Source organism: Triturus cristatus, chromosome 2_2, assembly GCF_964204655.1.
Source record: "Triturus cristatus chromosome 2_2, aTriCri1.1, whole genome shotgun sequence".
In the NCBI taxonomy this organism is placed as follows: domain Eukaryota; kingdom Metazoa; phylum Chordata; class Amphibia; order Caudata; family Salamandridae; genus Triturus; species Triturus cristatus.
In genome coordinates this window covers 204,873,084-204,891,429 of record NC_140582.1, presented here as the reverse complement: position 1 = coordinate 204,891,429, position 18,346 = coordinate 204,873,084, and the positions used below count along the sequence as shown (strand labels likewise).

The following is an 18,346-nucleotide window of genomic DNA, read 5'->3' as shown; positions in this document are numbered from 1 at the left end:
TTTGTGGCAGAATTTACATGCATTATCTGATGTGAAATACACTTTTGGCTCTTATTTTATTGTTTTCCAGATCGATTCTGAGTCACCTAATTGTGTTGTAAAAAGCACTCTGCTACTAATCTCAAATTTCAGCAGTCCTCATGGTTGTGTGACTTCTCATTCAAGGAACAGTTAAGCACAAGCTGGGGTTACACCTAAAAGAGTGCTTCACATTTTTGTCAGTCCTCTTTGGCACAATAACTACCGGTTAATAAGTAAAGCACATCAGTGGTTTCATTCATAAAATGTGGGTGTTGGAAACAGCCCACTCCCACTCCGCAGGGTGGTGGTGGACCTTCCCGACACAACGGGGTAGCTTGGCTCGAGTGGTCAGGAAACAGGCACAGTGCTAAGCATACAATATACCCATACAATAACCATGCGTGCATCCGTTCCAAAAACGACTCTACACCGTAAAAATTATGAAAATATTCTTTCTTTATCTTTCTTCTCTTAGTTGCTGATTGGGAAAATAAATAACAATCACAGTATATACATTTTAAATAGAGCAGGTCAAATAAATACTGGCTGTTTGCTGAAATAAATAGGGGTGATCATAAATAACAGGGCATAAATACAAGTGCAATATATACAGTCAATTAAATACTTTGAGGTAATAAATACTGTACTAATAAATACTGTCCCAATAAATACTGTACACCAACAAGTCCGGTGGACCTATAAATTCAGTGCAGCAATAAATAGATAAGAACTTAATAAATACAGTATCCCCAATAAATAATTAGAAGTATACAGTACACTTTGTGAATCAGATGGCACTTCAATTCTTAAGGGCTGATTTGGCCCAGGTACAGCTTGTAGGGTGTGGAAGGCTTGAGGGGGGGCTACTCCCTGGCTGAGGCAAAGGCTGAGGCCTAAACTGAGGTAGATCAAAAAGGGGGGAAATTCCAATGCCCTGGCTTCCCTCTCCACACAACCTCTCTAGGTTAGTCCCAGTTCACCCCAGGCACAGTCAGGTGGGTTTCAGCACCTCCCTAGCCCCTTAGAGTAGTCTCTCAGGTCTCCACAGGGCCTTAGGCGCCCTCTACTCCACTTACTGCCCTTTTCTGATGTTCCGACGCCGCTGGAGTCGTGTCGACGCCGTGAGGCGGTTCCGGTTCGGTCTCGGCGGCCTCGGCACAGTGTCAGTTCTTTGACGACGCCGGTAGGCGGTTCCGGTCCGATGTCGGTGGCCTCGGTTCGAACTCGACCTCCGATTCGACGGCGTCGGGCAGTCTCTTCACACGATGTCGACTTCGGGCGGCTCCGGTCCGATGGCGCTCTCGGCTCCGATGACGTCGGCCGGCCTGGCCTCGCTGTCGACTTCCGGCGACTCCGGGGTGCGATCCTCACCCCCGACCTCCGGTGTTCCTCCTTACAGGTTCCGGGCGACTCCGGAGTGCGATCCTCACTCCCGACCTCCGGTGCTCCTCTACCTCGGTCTCCGACGACTCCGGAGGGCGGACTTCACCCTTCCGATGACGCCGCTCACTCGACCTCGGTTCACCTCCTTCTCGACCCTTGGTATTCCACTCGACCTCCGCCGGCGCCCTCTTACGACCTCAGGCGGCTCCGGGTACGACGTCTGCTACCTCAGTCAGCGCCGCTTCTCCACCTCGGGCTCCAGGTCTTCGGCTACTCGACGCCAGGCTCCAGGGAAACCAGTTCTCAGGTCAGAATCTTGCTGTCTTCTTGTTTCTAAGGCCTGTTCCTGCTGTCCAGGTCCTTAGGATGGTTTTCTTCTGACTTCTTCCCACACAGGGCTATAGGCTGGGATCCATCAGTAGGGACAAGTATCAAGGGTGGGTTTATGGACCCCACTCCAGGCACAAGTTTCCACCCCTGCTGCTTCACTCCTTCCTCCTTCACTGTTGTGCTCCTCTCTCTTCACCAGTCAGGTGCCAACTGCCAGCTCCAACTGCCAACTGCTCCTCTTATCCTCCCAACATTCTAAACGGTTTCCAACTGTCTCACAGTTCTGGAATCTCCTGGAAGGTTCTGGAAGGTGCTGGTAGGTTCCAGTGGATGCTGGTGATGTCATGGGAGGCCACCATTTTGTGCTTCAGGCCCTCAGACAGAAGTTTCAGGGGTAGCTAAAATGGCTCCCTGAATCTGCAGCAACACGAAAAAGTCTGGTGGTTCCCAAAAAGGAAAAATTCAAACAGGGTTTGAGGCAAAAGTGGGACAAAATAAATAATGATGAGGAGGGACCACCCAAAGGGCTGACAGGTCTAACACGCGTCCCCCCCAGCTGAAAGTGGGGAGAGCTACCCAACCCCTTGGGAGTTCTCATCACTAAGGCGGAAATACCTTGAGAGACCGTCTGCATTGGCGTGGTCCACTCCAGGCCGATGTTCCACCTGAAAGTCCATCCCCTGTAGGGAAATAGACCACCTCAACAACTTGGGATTCTCCCCCTTCATTTGCATCAGCCAACGAAGGGGTCGGTGGTCGGTCTGAACCAGGAAGTGCGAGCCAAACAGGTATGGCCGCAACTTCTTCAGAGCCCATACCACTGCAAAGGCTTCACGCTCTATTGCACTCCACTTCTGTTCCCTGGGAAGTAGTCTCCTGGATAGGAAGACCACGGGTTGATCCAGACCCTCTTCGTTGAGTTGCGATAACACTGCCCCAATGCCATGTTCTGATGCATCTGTCTGGACAATGAACTTCTTGGAAAAGTCTGGGGCCCTTAAGACCGGGGCCTCGCACATGGCTTTCTTCAATCTCTCAAAGGCTTGCTGACAAGCCTCCGTCCAGACTACCCGTCGAGGTTGTTTCTTGGACGTGAGCTCCGTGAGGGGGGCTACGATGGTACCGTACCCCTTCACGAAGCGGCGGTAATATCCCGTGAGGCCCAAAAATGCTCGGACCTCAGTCTGTGTCTTGGGGGGTTCCCAGGCCATGATGGCCTCGATCTTCGCCTGGAGGGGTTGCACCGTTCCCCTACCCACCAAGTGTCCAAGGTACACTACCGACCCCTGCCCGATCTGGCACTTGCTGGCCTTGATCGTCAATCCAGCTTGTCTCAGGGCCTGGAGAACAGCTTGCAGGTGACGCAAGTGATCCTCCCAGCTGTTACTGAAGACGGCTATGTCATCCAGATAAGCAGCAGAGAAACTCTCCATCCCGGTGAGGATCTGGTTTACCAGGCGCTGAAACGTGGCAGGTGCGTTCTTGAGCCCAAAGGGCATCACACAGAACTGGTAGTGGCCATTGGGCGTGGAGAAGGCTGACCTTTCCCTTGCTCCATCAGTCAAAGAGATCTGCCAGTACCCTGAAGTAAGGTCAAAGGTACTTAGATATTGGGCAGCTCCCAGCCGGTCAATTAATTCATCCGCCCTAGGGATCGGATGTGCATCAGTCTTTGTCACTGAATTCAGTCCCCGGTAGTCCACACAGAACCTCAGTTCTGGTTGGGCACCCGGTGGTGCAGCTTTCGGTACTAACACCACCGGACTGGACCAGGGGCTGCTAGAAGGTTCAATCACTCCTAGCTCCAGCATCTTAGTGACTTCACTATGAATGCTGGCCTTCACCTTGTCTGACATCCGGTAGATCTTGGACTTCACAGGTGGGCTGTCTCCTGTGTCCACGTCATGGACGCACAGGTGAGTCCTACCCGGGACAAGGGAGAACAACGAAGAGTACTGCCCCAAGACCTGACGACAGTCCTCCTGCTGTTCAGGAGTTAGAGATGGGGAGAGAATCACTCCCTCCACCGACCCATCCTTCTCTTGAGACGCAAACAGATCAGGGAGAGGCTCGCTTTCCACGTCCTCTCCTCCGTCAGTCACCATCATCAAGATGACTTCGGGCCTCTCGTGGTGGGGTTTGAGGCGGTTGGCATGCAGCACCCGCAGGGGCTGACGAGGGGTCTTCAGGTCCACCAAGTAGGTAGCCTTACCCTTCTTCTCCAACACCTCAAAGGGTCCTGACCAGCGATCCTGGAGGGCACTAAGCTCTCCTGGTTCGATCACCCACACCTTCTGGCCAGGCTCCAACTCCACCGGGTGAGCGTTGTGGTCATACCACGCCTTCATTACTGCTTGGCTGGCTTCCAAGTTGTCAGAAGCTTGCTTCCACAACTTAGCCATTTGGCTCCGGAAGGCCAGCATGTAGCTCACCACATCCTGGGGGAGCTTTCTGGGAGTTCTTTCCCATCCGTCTCTCACCAGGTTAAGAGGTCCGCGTACAGGGTGCCCATACAGAAGCTCGAAGGGGCTGAAGCCCACTCCCTTCTGTGGCACTTCCCTGTAAGAAAAGAGTAAACAGGGTAGGAGGACGTCCCATTTCCTCCGCAGGCTTTCAGGCAGACTTCTGATCATGCCTTTCAAGGTTTTATTAAACCTCTCCACCAGACCATTGGTCTGGGGGTGGTAAGGAGTTGTGAACCGGTAGGTCACTCCACACTCCTTCCACATTGCCCGCATATATGCTGACATGAAGTTGGTCCCCCTGTCGGACACAACTTCCTTGGGAAAACCCACTCGGGTAAAGATTCCCATCAGGGCCCTAGCCACAACAGGTGCTGTTATGGTCCTCAGAGGTATTGCCTCTGGGTACCGTGTGGCATGATCCACCAGAACCAGGATAAACCTGTGACCAGCTGTAGTTGGTGGATCTAATGGACCCACAATGTCGATGCCCACCCTTTCAAAGGGGGTGCTAACGACAGGAAGTGGTTCCAGGGGAGCTTTCAGCTTCACCCCTGTTTTCCCACTGGCTTGGCAAGACACACATGTCCGGCAGTAGGTATCGGACGACACTTTCATCTGAGGCCAATAAAAGTGTGGGACAAGACGGGCGAAGGTCTTGTCTTGCCCCAGGTGTCCTGCCAAGGGGATCTCGTGAGCCAACTCTAAAAGGAAGGCTCGATAACGTTGAGGGACTACCAAGGCTCGTGACGATCCATGTAGGGGTGCCTTGGGTTCACTGTAGAGGAGGCCATCCTCCCAGTAAACACTGTAGTTCCCTTCAACGTTCCCTGCTGCCTGGGCTTCGGCCTGTCGCCTCAGCCCCTCAAGGGTAGGGCACTCCCTCTGGCCCTGGCAGAATTCCTCCCTGGACGGGCCTCCCTCCACGTGCCACTCGGCCGGGATGGGCAGGTTGGTAACGTCCCCCTCCGCAGACTCCTGGTCCACCACCTCCGGTGGCCTATCCGTCCTACGGGGTGGAGACGCCGAGGCAGGCTCCTTCTGTCCTCGGTTCTTCCCTTGACTGGCAGCTGGCTGGGCCTTTGTTCCAGGCTCCAGCCGGAATGAACTCCCTCTTCGGGTAGTCTCGGACCTTGTGCTAACACAGGCCCAGTCAGGTGTACCCAGCATCTCGGTGTGAGTCCGGTATTCCACCTCCTTCCAAGCGTTGTGCTCCATGTCATTGCCCAGCAGACAATCGACTGGCACGGCAGGGCTTACGGCAACTCGAAGTGAACCTGCAACCCCCCCCCCATTCAAAGGGAACCTCAGCCACGGGATAGTGGCCGGTTCTGCCGTCAGCCATCGCGGCTGGGTGGAGTACATCGGGAATGACTTGCTCTGGAGACACCAGCTGGCTACGCACCATAGTCATACTGGCTCCTGTGTCTCTCAGAGCCTCCCCTCTTTGGCCGTTGATGGTGATCCACTGCCCATACTTTGCGGTATTTGCGGGCACCTGGATCTTAGGAACCATCTCCCGTTCTCCCAGGGACACTAAAGTGACACCCGCCCACTCCCTTCCCTTAGTTAAGGGCATCTCCTCCCCGAGCACTACACTAGCTACTCCGGGGGGCTTTCCTCCTGTGGGAGGGGGTGAGCGTTTCTGACACTTCGGATCTCCTTTATAGTGTCCAACGCCACCGCACTCGTAGCAATGGACAACCCTAGGCTGCTGACTCTGGCCAGGATTAGGGTTTCTGGGTGGGTTAGCCTTAGAGGTGAATCCTGTTCCCTTCCCTTGGAAGTTATTTTGGGGGCCTTTGGAGAACTCCTTTTTCTTTTCCCCTCCTTCTTTCTTCTGGGGGGCGCCCTGTCCGGCCTTTTGAGTATCCCCTCCAGTCCCCCTTGTGGACACCCGGGTACTAGCCCAAATGTCCGCCTCCTCAGCAAGCTTCCGGGGGCTGGTCAGCTTGCTATCCACCAGGTGTTGCCGCAGTTCAGGGAAACATTTCTCGAGTAGGTGTTCCTTCAGTACTAGGTCAAACAGCTCCTCGTAGTTCCTTACTTCACTGCCCTGAATCCAACCTTCCAGTGCCTTCTTTGCATAGTCCAGGAAGTCCACCCAATTCTGTGTGCCCAGCTTGTGACTACCCCTGAACTTCTGTCTGTACTTTTCAGGTGTTAGTCCAAACTTTCTGATGAGCGCCAGTTTCATGGTGGGGTAGTGGGTCTGCTCATCCTCTTCGAGGGCCAATAAAGCATCCCTACCAGCTGGAGGCATGTACCTATACAATCCTCCTCCCCAATACTTCACTGGAACCCCATGGGCCCTCAACGAGACCTCATAGGCTGCTAGCCACTTGGCGATGTCGTCACCCGCCCCATAGCTAGCTACTATGTCCTTTGGCAGGTAAGGTTTGGATTCCCTGGTGATTTCTTGGTCTTTGCTGCCACCATTAGGAACAGTTGGTGCCCCAATTCTTAAGATCTGAAGCTCTATCTCTTTCAGCCTTATCTCATGAGCCATCCTCTCTTTCTCCGTCTCATGAGCCAACCTCTGTTCCTCCTTCTCCTTCTCCAGCTTTGCTAAATCCCATGTGAGCTGTCTTTTCTCTCTCCGATCTGCTAACTCCACGCTGGATAAGCCCCCGCTAGAGACAGTGCTGCCCTTCCTAGAAAGTGTCCTGGGCCCTGCTGACAGGTTCCCCACCTCAGGTTGGTACATCTCAGCCCCCTCGGGGTCAGGCTCTCCATCCCTGTCTTCCTCCTCAGCCTTGCTTTCTCGGCGTGCCTCCCCCCAAGCCCTTAAGCTGGTTTGGAGTGCACCCTTCTTTGCTCCTGGGGGACAGTACACCCCCTCCCGCTGGCAAAACTCCCTGAGTTGGGCCACAGTGTATGTTTCTAAATCTTCAAGAACAAACTCCATCTTGCCCACTCAGGTTAGAGGACAGGTTTTGTGCAGTAACAATGCAGGGGGGTACCTTTAGTAATACCTCCTCCCACCACCAGAGTAAATTTGGAAAAAACAAAAACCCACAATTTGGAAGGCCGCTGTGAGAAAACTCCCGGTGTAGGCCTATGGACTACCCACAGTTATTGTTGAGTATATGTAGGCACAGCTCTATCCCACCACTGAACACCAATTTATGTTGGAAACAGCCCACTCCCACTCCGCAGGGTGGTGGTGGACCTTCCCGACACAACGGGGTAGCTTGGCTCGAGTGGTCAGGAAACAGGCACAGTGCTAAGCATACAATATACCCATACAATAACCATGCGTGCATCCGTTCCAAAAACGACTCTACACCGTAAAAATTATGAAAATATTCTTTCTTTATCTTTCTTCTCTTAGTTGCTGATTGGGAAAATAAATAACAATCACAGTATATACATTTTAAATAGAGCAGGTCAAATAAATACTGGCTGTTTGCTGAAATAAATAGGGGTGATCATAAATAACAGGGCATAAATACAAGTGCAATATATACAGTCAATTAAATACTTTGAGGTAATAAATACTGTACTAATAAATACTGTCCCAATAAATACTGTACACCAACAAGTCCGGTGGACCTATAAATTCAGTGCAGCAATAAATAGATAAGAACTTAATAAATACAGTATCCCCAATAAATAATTAGAAGTATACAGTACACTTTGTGAATCAGATGGCACTTCAATTCTTAAGGGCTGATTTGGCCCAGGTACAGCTTGTAGGGTGTGGAAGGCTTGAGGGGGGGCTACTCCCTGGCTGAGGCAAAGGCTGAGGCCTAAACTGAGGTAGATCAAAAAGGGGGGAAATTCCAATGCCCTGGCTTCCCTCTCCACACAACCTCTCTAGGTTAGTCCCAGTTCACCCCAGGCACAGTCAGGTGGGTTTCAGCACCTCCCTAGCCCCTTAGAGTAGTCTCTCAGGTCTCCACAGGGCCTTAGGCGCCCTCTACTCCACTTACTGCCCTTTTCTGATGTTCCGACGCCGCTGGAGTCGTGTCGACGCCGTGAGGCGGTTCCGGTTCGGTCTCGGCGGCCTCGGCACAGTGTCAGTTCTTTGACGACGCCGGTAGGCGGTTCCGGTCCGATGTCGGTGGCCTCGGTTCGAACTCGACCTCCGATTCGACGGCGTCGGGCAGTCTCTTCACACGATGTCGACTTCGGGCGGCTCCGGTCCGATGGCGCTCTCGGCTCCGATGACGTCGGCCGGCCTGGCCTCGCTGTCGACTTCCGGCGACTCCGGGGTGCGATCCTCACCCCCGACCTCCGGTGTTCCTCCTTACAGGTTCCGGGCGACTCCGGAGTGCGATCCTCACTCCCGACCTCCGGTGCTCCTCTACCTCGGTCTCCGACGACTCCGGAGGGCGGACTTCACCCTTCCGATGACGCCGCTCACTCGACCTCGGTTCACCTCCTTCTCGACCCTTGGTATTCCACTCGACCTCCGCCGGCGCCCTCTTACGACCTCAGGCGGCTCCGGGTACGACGTCTGCTACCTCAGTCAGCGCCGCTTCTCCACCTCGGGCTCCAGGTCTTCGGCTACTCGACGCCAGGCTCCAGGGAAACCAGTTCTCAGGTCAGAATCTTGCTGTCTTCTTGTTTCTAAGGCCTGTTCCTGCTGTCCAGGTCCTTAGGATGGTTTTCTTCTGACTTCTTCCCACACAGGGCTATAGGCTGGGATCCATCAGTAGGGACAAGTATCAAGGGTGGGTTTATGGACCCCACTCCAGGCACAAGTTTCCACCCCTGCTGCTTCACTCCTTCCTCCTTCACTGTTGTGCTCCTCTCTCTTCACCAGTCAGGTGCCAACTGCCAGCTCCAACTGCCAACTGCTCCTCTTATCCTCCCAACATTCTAAACGGTTTCCAACTGTCTCACAGTTCTGGAATCTCCTGGAAGGTTCTGGAAGGTGCTGGTAGGTTCCAGTGGATGCTGGTGATGTCATGGGAGGCCACCATTTTGTGCTTCAGGCCCTCAGACAGAAGTTTCAGGGGTAGCTAAAATGGCTCCCTGAATCTGCAGCAACACGAAAAAGTCTGGTGGTTCCCAAAAAGGAAAAATTCAAACAGGGTTTGAGGCAAAAGTGGGACAAAATAAATAATGATGAGGAGGGACCACCCAAAGGGCTGACAGGTCTAACAGTGGGACATTGCGGGAATGAGTAGCCATGGTTCACCCATCACTGTACTAATTCCACGACGGAGAACTGTCGAAATCTTGATACTCTTATGTCTTGGTTCTTCCTGTTATCACCCTGCTGGCATCACTGTTGCCTATTGGCAGTCTTGCTTCAATAGCTGTTTAAATCCTTAGGTTGGCATGTCTGTCCTGCACAGCTTGCACACATAACGCCAAATATTGATGTGGATTGAACCTACATCACTCACACTTAGAAAACAGGCCCATATCTTGGATTCCCCTAACCGCAACCCACAATTCTCCTTCCTTCAGATTTTCTTGCTTCTATGCCAGTGCTCTGACTTTGCTGCTCAGCAAAAGCTTTGCAGGAGTGAAAAGGGAAAGCTTCTTTCAAATGCCTGAAGTCAGCATTGGGAGAAAATTAAGATCTAGATCATTGATAGCCTTTTTCATTACGGCATGGTATTAGTTGAGTGTGGGGGTTTGTTGCCTGTGTCTTCATCATGTGAATGTATATCCTATTCATCTTTTCTTTCTTTGGCTGAGCGGGATTGGAAGAATTTGCCTGTGGATGAGGTCCTTGCAAAGGCTTACTTTTGAGTAGTAGCTGGAACAAGCTCTAACATTGGCTTTTTTATATGGCCCTTAATTTGAAGGAATAGGTCCTCAACAAACTGATTAACATGATAGAGGCTGTGGAGCCTTCATAAGTGTTCTGCGTAATCGAAGCTTCTCTTTTTGCCAGGTAACTGGCAGTATAACCTATTCTACAGAAAATTATTGGTTAAATAAAGAAGTACTTGGTGGTGACTGGAGGTGTGAGTGAAAGGAGACCAGGTGATATACTAGGGCATTGATTAAAAAAAACAAGTTCCAGGGTTTGTAGGAAGCAAGGAGTCTGCGAAATCTAGATCTCCAAATTAGAGAACAACCCTAGATTCGCTGTTAAAACTGAGGGTTTGATGATCTAACCGCTCACAGGTATTCCAAAAAGCTGTTCAGGTGGTACAGAGGAAAAAAAAAAATCTGAAGCATTGAAGAGAGGAGAGGTAATGACTCCAGCACAGGTACTGGAGTAAACTCTGACTTGTGTGAATTGATTTGTACCCAAAAGCACCGGTCTGGTACCGGTAAGGATGCCAAGAAACATTTGCTCTTTTTGGCCACTTTTTAAAAAACATTTCTTCAGGTTTGCACTGAAGAATGAACTCTCAAAGCTTAGTTATCTGCTTCAGAACCAGTTCCAGGTTCTATTTCTATTTCTTGGGGATGCACATTGCAGTGACATGCATATCATTTAGCTTGAGCCGTGGACGTAGTCTGATCACATCTCTGTACTCTGAAGTGGCTTATCAAACTTGCTGGCAAACGTTTTTAGATGTCTGTTCTAACCGAGATTGCTTTGATTCTGTTGGTATAGTTCCCCGACATCATCAGTATCAAATTTGGTTTGAAAAAGATGTTCTTCTACCACACGACCTTGAATCTTCAACCTCTGTGCTTTCCCTAAGAGAGGTACTCCTTAATGGGTTCTTCATTAGGTTGCCCCCCCCCCCCCCCATCCATGTGGTAAATGGCTCCAGTAGGGCAGAATCGGTAGTCTGACCAGCATTTCCCATGCATAACTGACTCATGACCATCCCAGGTGCAGAATCCTTCATACCTAAATGTGACCACTTGCCTTATGCTTCGAGCTCCAGAGACTCCTTTGGTACCAATCTGGTCTGTAACAGGCCTGTTTTAATGACATTGACTGAACTCCTAAAGATATAAAGCAGGCTCACAGAATTGTAGTATTCTAAACCTGCCCATAACACGCATACATTCTGTTTGGCAGATAGTGACAACTGCTCGCATCTGGTGCATTGATTAATGCCCAACATGAATGTCCTGCACATCACCTTTCTGTCGTAGTAAAGGGAAGAGGAGTGAAAAAGCCATCCCTTCAGGAAGAGTAGACTGTGATTGTGGAAAACAGTACTGCACAAAAATTAGCGATGCCGAAGAAGCAAACCCCCATATCCTGCTTGATGAATTTAACAGAAAGGAGTTTGAGTGTCTGGAGAATGGGAGCGCGGAGGGTGTTTTCTGATGAGAATGCTAAGATCAGGTTCTGATCATCAGAGTAAGGCTTGTGGTGGAGAATGCCTCATGAATTTAAAGCGGCACGATTCTTTAGAATCTGTCTTCCATTCTATGACACGCTGGCCGCTTCCAATCGGTTACGATGAAGCGCCTGCAGGGCGACTGAGTAAATGACAACTAGTTTGCCTGAAGTTTCTGTTCCATCTTCACCACGAAGTTGCATAGACCCCCTGTTTGTCATTGATCTACCACCTAGCACAGCCAATAATTGTTCAAGCCTACGTATTTTGTTTCCTGTCCTATGAAATACTTGTAAAATTATTAATGCTGATGCAATATCCATCTTGCATGTTTTACATTCATTCCATTGTATGGTCCTTTCCCATGAACATGTATTTTTGTTTACCAGAAATGACTGTTGTACTTATTATAGCCGAGCATCTGATATATAACCTGGTTTTATGATTAGTAGGAACAATCAGTTTGTGTTAATCTACATCAACATTTTAATTTTCAGGTATCGGCAAATAAAGGGGAAATTGGTGATGCCACTCCATTTAATGATGCTGTAAACGTGCAGAAGATCTCCAACTTGCTGTCAGATTATGGCTACCATTTGAGAGGAAATGAGGTAAAGCATGAAACATGCTTAAGCAGTCTTACTTAACTTATATCAACTGCATTTTCCATTTGCTTTAATTTGATTGTTTAGCAGCTTCAATATATTTGATGTTTCACCTTTGCTCGAGTTAATCTGGACTGAGTCTTGCTCTTGACCCATAGTGAAGAGATTTAAGGTGAATTCTTTGGATTGTAGTGAAATAAGCAATATCAGTTTACAATGCCTGTGCGCCCATTTCGAATCTCAGATAATTGAATGTAATTTTCTTTACTGCAGCCAGAACAGTGTTAATCAGAATTCTGTTCCTAATCCAAAATATACTTCACCACTAATGTCTCCTTTTCACCTGAATAAATCTTTATCTCCCTGTTAACAAACCATACATAAACACACATGCTGATTAAGTAGAGAACAAAGTGCCATAATTAAATCTCTGAAGGACCTGTAATTTGAAATCCCAGGCGACAAAGCCCTTTACCAAAACCCTTCAGTTTCTTTTGTATTTGGGCTTAGACAGGAAAGATTGGGAAATGGCAGCATAAACATCCGTCAGACTAGTGTTATGTACCAGTCACAAAGAAGCACAAAACAGACTGGCTCCTTAACAGTTAAAGATTTACTCCAGTTTACTCCACATAGGTAACATCATTAGGTTGCTTGCCAGAAAAGTTTCAAGTAAAAATGTAAATATGCCTTTGTTTACTCAAATATCTTAAATTATTGTGTTTGCACTCATGTCTACTTGGATCCTCTGGACACGTTGTATATTTTAGTCTGCCTAATTCTCTGTGGGCTGTCGCAACTTAGATGGTACTTCTAGGGATTTCCCTTGGAAAGCATGGCTCAATATATGGGACTAAGGCCTGTCTGCGTCTTGATGTCCTTCGCTAAAGAGATCAAATGCTGGTCATAAATGAAATCGCAGTAAAGCTCTGGCACTCTGAGGCAAAACCCGTACAAGGAATCTGCTACTTATTGAGAAATATATAAGGCTTTTCTTTGGCACCATATTTATATCCAATCATTTTTCTGTGTCTGGAACATCCATGATGTTTGGATTTAGCACAACGAACTGATGTGTCTATGCTAGTGGCAACTGCTACCAGTGCCAAACATCCCCTTTGCTTTTGGTGCAACCACAGTAGTTTACACAAAGGTGTTGATGGTGAGATACGATCTCTTGAGACTTCTAGTAATGCTGTTTAACACTTGCGTGGATTTCTCCTCACAGACCTCAACTGTGAACACCTTTTTACAGCTTGTGGTTTGCAAGAATTGTGTTAGTGCTTTCTGTGTATTTTACTGTGGCTTTATCCTAGTATGGCCACTCTAAATAGTATTGTGTGCCTGGTCTTATCTGCATTCCTTTGTGTTCATATGGGGAAACATCTTTACAGTCCTTCCACCCCCCTTTTAATATTGTGCTGCAAAAACCCAGTACTCATTGGGACTGCCTCTCAAGTATCTTAGTCCCCTTTCTTGACTAAGCACAAGTAGACTTTAACTGTGACTTGTGCCTTTAGCAGAGTTTTCACACGTTTTCTTTCTGCCTTCAAAGGACAAAACGCACTCTAGTTTTTTATTAAAGCTTGAAAATGTGTGTTCGAGGCATATGAGCTGCAGATTGTACACTTAGCATAGGTCGCCATCTGGTGTTGGGCCCGGATGTTTGCAGTTTGTTTTTCTTCTTGGACAGTCTTTGGAAGTCACGAGTTTGGTGACTCCTCCTTCGGTCCGTACTGCGCATGGGCTTCGGCTCCATCCTCAGATTGTTTTTTTCCGCCATCGGGCTCGGATGTGATACTTCGTGCTCCGGCTTCGAACTTCTACGGTTCCAGCCTCGACGGAAAATCCTCGATTCTTCGAGTTCCTTCATCATCTTCATCTCTCGAAGTGGCACTTTCTCCATCCCGTACATCGACACCGGCCTTCGGGCCCTCCGCGACTCCGGTCCCGGCCGATGGAAAGGACTCCGTTCAAAAAGTGCCCAAAATGTGGGTCTAAATTTCCCCACACCGACCTCCATCAGGTGTGTAACCTTTGCCTCTCTCCGGAACACGAGGCCAGAGACTGCCCCACCTGCAAGTCTTTTCGATCGAAGAAGACCATCCGAGATCGAAGAGCTCGACGCACCATGGCGCACTCATCCTCTGCAGCTCCACCGGACATCTTCGGAGACGACGCCGAAGCTTCGGGGCAAACACACACCGAGCAGGAGGAAGACGTCGTCAGCGCTTCCGAGGCCGACGACTCCGACGTGGAGGACATTACACCAGCGCAGCGGGCCGTGAGTACTATGCCCCCTCCCACCCCCACGCCGAAAACCAAAGAGACTCAGGTTACTCCCTCGCCTGCCGGCCTGGGCAAAACCAAAACCAAAACTTCGATCACCCCACCTTCGGGCCCGGTGTCGAAGCTCACAAAGTCTCATGGCAGCTCGGGATCGAGCCAGCCGACACCCGGTGCCGAAAAACAGCATCCGGCACCGAAGACTGCAAAATCCAGCTCGACTCCGAAACCACCGGTGCCGAAGCCTGGACACTCGGTGCCGACCAAACACAAACACAAATCTGTCGGCACCGATGCTCCGGCGCCGAAACATCATTCGACGCCGAAACACCCGGAGACCTCAAAAAAGCATGGCGCACACAGACCATCGAAACCCCCGGTTCCGAAATCACCGGTGCCGACAGACGACTCGACACCATTGGCTCTGTTTACACCAGACCCTTTACAAAAGACTTTGTCCAAAGATCCAAAGACTGGGCTTTTGACTTTAACTACCAAGAAAAGACGCCTTGATGCTCCGGCTCCTCCTCCTCCACCCAAAAGGAAGGACTCTCCTACTTCTCCCCTCAGAGTGCCCTCCCCACCACCGCCTCCCCTACCCCCTCCACCTCCTCCACCGCCTCCACCTCACAGGTCTCCGCCACCTGTACCTCACTACGATCCGACCCCATCCCCAGATCCGGATGATGGGGATCCGGACAATTACCCGGCGGACGCCCCAATGGATCCCACTCCACCAGGGACCCCAGATCCATGGGAGGATTACAATAACCCTGATATACCCAATGTACCTCAGGACGACCTATACCCATCAAGACCGTCTCCTCCAGAGGACTCCTTAGGGTTTCACCATTTAGTGCAGAGAGCAGCACACTACCATGGGGTGGACATGCACAGTGAACCAGTAGAAGAAGACTTCCTACTGGATACATTTGATATACAAGACAAATCCACTTCCATTTTACCCATGCTTAAGGGTGTCACCAAGCACGCTACAGAGGTGTTCAAAGACCCTGTCAGAGCCAGAGTACTGAACCCTAGAATAGAGAAGAAGTATAAGGCGGCACCCACAGACCCTGCTTACATCAAGGGCCCTGCTCCCCTAGATTCCCTAGTTGTCTCCACAGCTAGAAAGCGGGCTAACTCCCAATCCTCAGGAGATGCCCCACCGCCAGACAAAGAATCTAAACTTCTGGACGCGTCTGGTAAACGCACCGCCTCCCAAGCTGCAAACATGTGGCGCATTGCAAACACACAAGCACTGCTTGCGCGATATGATAGAGCACACTATGACGAACTAGAGGCTCTTATGCAGCACCTTCCAGAAAAATACAAGCACAAGGCTCATGACCTGATACAGGAGGGTAAACTAATTACAAACACCTCCAAGTGTGCCCTCGATGCAGCCGACACTGCTTCTAGGGCCATAAATACCAGTGTCCTGCTTCGTCGCCACGCCTGGCTCAGGATCTCAGGGTTCAAGCCTGAAGTCCAGGCATCCATACTCAATCACCCCTTTGACCAGGAAACACTCTTTGGGCCAAAGGTAGACGAAGCGCTCGAAAAGATGAAGAAAGACACAGACACAGCAAAGTCTATGGGGGCACTCCAAACACAAGCCTCCAAACGTTCCTTTCGACGCTCGTGCTTTCGTGGCACAGGCAGAGGCTCCTCCACCGATAACGCCTCTACCTCCTACAAGTCCCCTCCTCAAAATACCTTTTCAAAGGGCAATCAGAGAGGTGGTTACAGGGGTAACAACAATAAGGGCAGGGGCAAAACCAACAACACCCGTTCTGCCACCCCCCCCTGCACAATGACTCCCCTCCGCTCCCCCCAGACCATTCCACTCCGGTCGGGGGCAGACTACAAAACTTTATCCACGTATGGGAGTCCATAACATCGGACAAATGGGTGACCCAAATCATTCGGTCAGGGTACTGTCTCGAACTAACATCTACCCCACCCAATATCCCACCAAGGCACCGTCCAATGTCTCAAGAACATTCCACACTGCTCAAACAAGAGGTACTCTCACTCCTCCAAAAACACGCTATAGAGCAGGTCCCCGTCAATCAACAAAATCTAGGGGTCTACTCCCTATATTTCTTAATACCAAAGAAAGACGGGACCCTCAGACCCATTCTCGACCTCCGGCCTCTAAATGCCTACATACATTCAGACCATTTTCACATGGTCACCCTACAGCAAGTCCTCCCACTCCTCTGCCAGGGAGACTTTCTCACAACCTTGGATCTGAAAGACGCATACTTTCACATTCCAATACACCCCTCTCACAGGAAATACCTCAGGTTCGTGGTGGACGGACAACATTACCAATTCACGGTTCTCCCCTTCGGGGTCACCACCGCACCACGGGTGTTTACCAAATGCCTAGCAGTAGTAGCAGCACACCTCAGACGTCAACACATTCACGTCTTCCCTTACCTGGACGACTGGCTGATAAAAGCCGCGTCCTACGACCAATGTGTGCAACATACAAACAGCACCATCCAACTGCTCCACCAGCTAGGCTTCGCGGTGAACTACCAAAAGTCCCACCTCATACCATCTCACACAAAGCAATATCTCGGGGCCACTATAGACACCTCCAAGGGTATTGCCTATCCAAACTCAGCCAGAATCACAAGCATTCAAGCCTTACGCAAAACATTCCTTCCTCAACACTCTCTTCCAGCAAGAGTGTTTATGAAGCTCATAGGAATGATGGCGTCTTGCATCTTCATAGTGCCCCATGCAAGACTCCACATGCGTCCACTTCAAGAGTGCCTAGCACAACAGTGGAACCAGGCCCAGGGTCAGCTGACGGATCTGGTGTTGGTGGACGGCCGCACACATCACTCTCTGCAGTGGTGGAACACCACAAACCTTTCCAAAGGGCGGCCGTTCCTGGACCCGGTTCCTCAGGTGATTCTAACAGCGGACGCATCGCTCTCCGGCTGGGGAGCGCACCTCCTACACCTCACCATGCAAGGTCTATGGACGCCACAGCAAAAATCGCTCCACATCAACCACCTGGAGCTCTTGGCGATCTTTCTAGCCCTAAAATCTTTCCAAAAACAGATTTCGGGCAAAGCAGTCCTCATTCGCACAGACAATATGACTGCGATGTATTATATACAAAAACAGGGGGGGACACACTCTCCCCAGCTCTCCCGCTTAGCCCAGAGCATATGGAGATGGGCAATTCCCCAAAACATCTTTCTCCTGGCACAGCACGTTCCAGGCGTACAAAACACCATGGCAGATCTGCTCAGCAGACAAACACAACTACACGAATGGGAACTGCATCCACAAGTTCTTCACCCATTCTTCCAACAGTGGGGGCATCCTCAGATAGACCTCTTCGCCACCCACGAAAACAAAAAATGCCCAAGCTTCGCCGCCAGATACCCACACCCATTGTCCAAGGGCAATGCGATATGGATGAACTGGTCAGGCAGATTTGCATACGCCTTTCCACCTCTCCCACTAATTCCATTAGTGGTCAGGAAGCTACAACAGCACTCCCTCACACTCATTCTGGTAGCTCCGACGTGGGCCAGGCAGCCGTGGTACACCACGCTACTACAACTGTCAGTGGTACCACATCAAAAACTGCATCTATCCCCATGCCTCCTAACCCAGAACCATGGAGAAATCAGGCACCCGGACCCAGCTCAGCTCAACCTGGCGATCTGGCTCCTGAAATCCTAGAATTCGGATACCTTAACCTTCCCTCTGATTGCATGAACATCATCATGGAAGCCAGACGTCCTACCACTAGAGCATGCTATGCCGCAAAGTGGAAAAGATTTGTAATTTACTGCCGTAACAATACAATCAACCCTCTAGATGCATCCATACAGCACATCATATGCTATCTGCTCCATCTTCACAGGTGTAACCTGGCATATTCATCCATACGCCTACACCTAGCAGCGATCGCTGCCTATCTACAAAACAGGCAGCATTTATCACTCTTCAGAGTGCCTGCTATTAAAGCCTTCATGGAAGGCCTTAAACGAGTAATTCCTCCCAG

The 18,346-nt window shown here is 50.2% G+C and overlaps 1 protein-coding gene across 1 annotated transcript in view; it reads left to right on the top strand.

Annotated features, from left to right (window-relative positions):
- Positions 1 to 18,346, top strand: part of POLR2B (RNA polymerase II subunit B) — a 138,834-nt gene that overhangs the window by 101,053 nt on the left and 19,435 nt on the right. Inside the window, exon 22 of the mRNA XM_085641182.1 lies at positions 11,911 to 12,024. Coding sequence (XP_085497308.1) covers positions 11,911 to 12,024 — 114 coding nt within the window. The remainder of the gene's footprint in view (positions 1 to 11,910; positions 12,025 to 18,346) is intronic.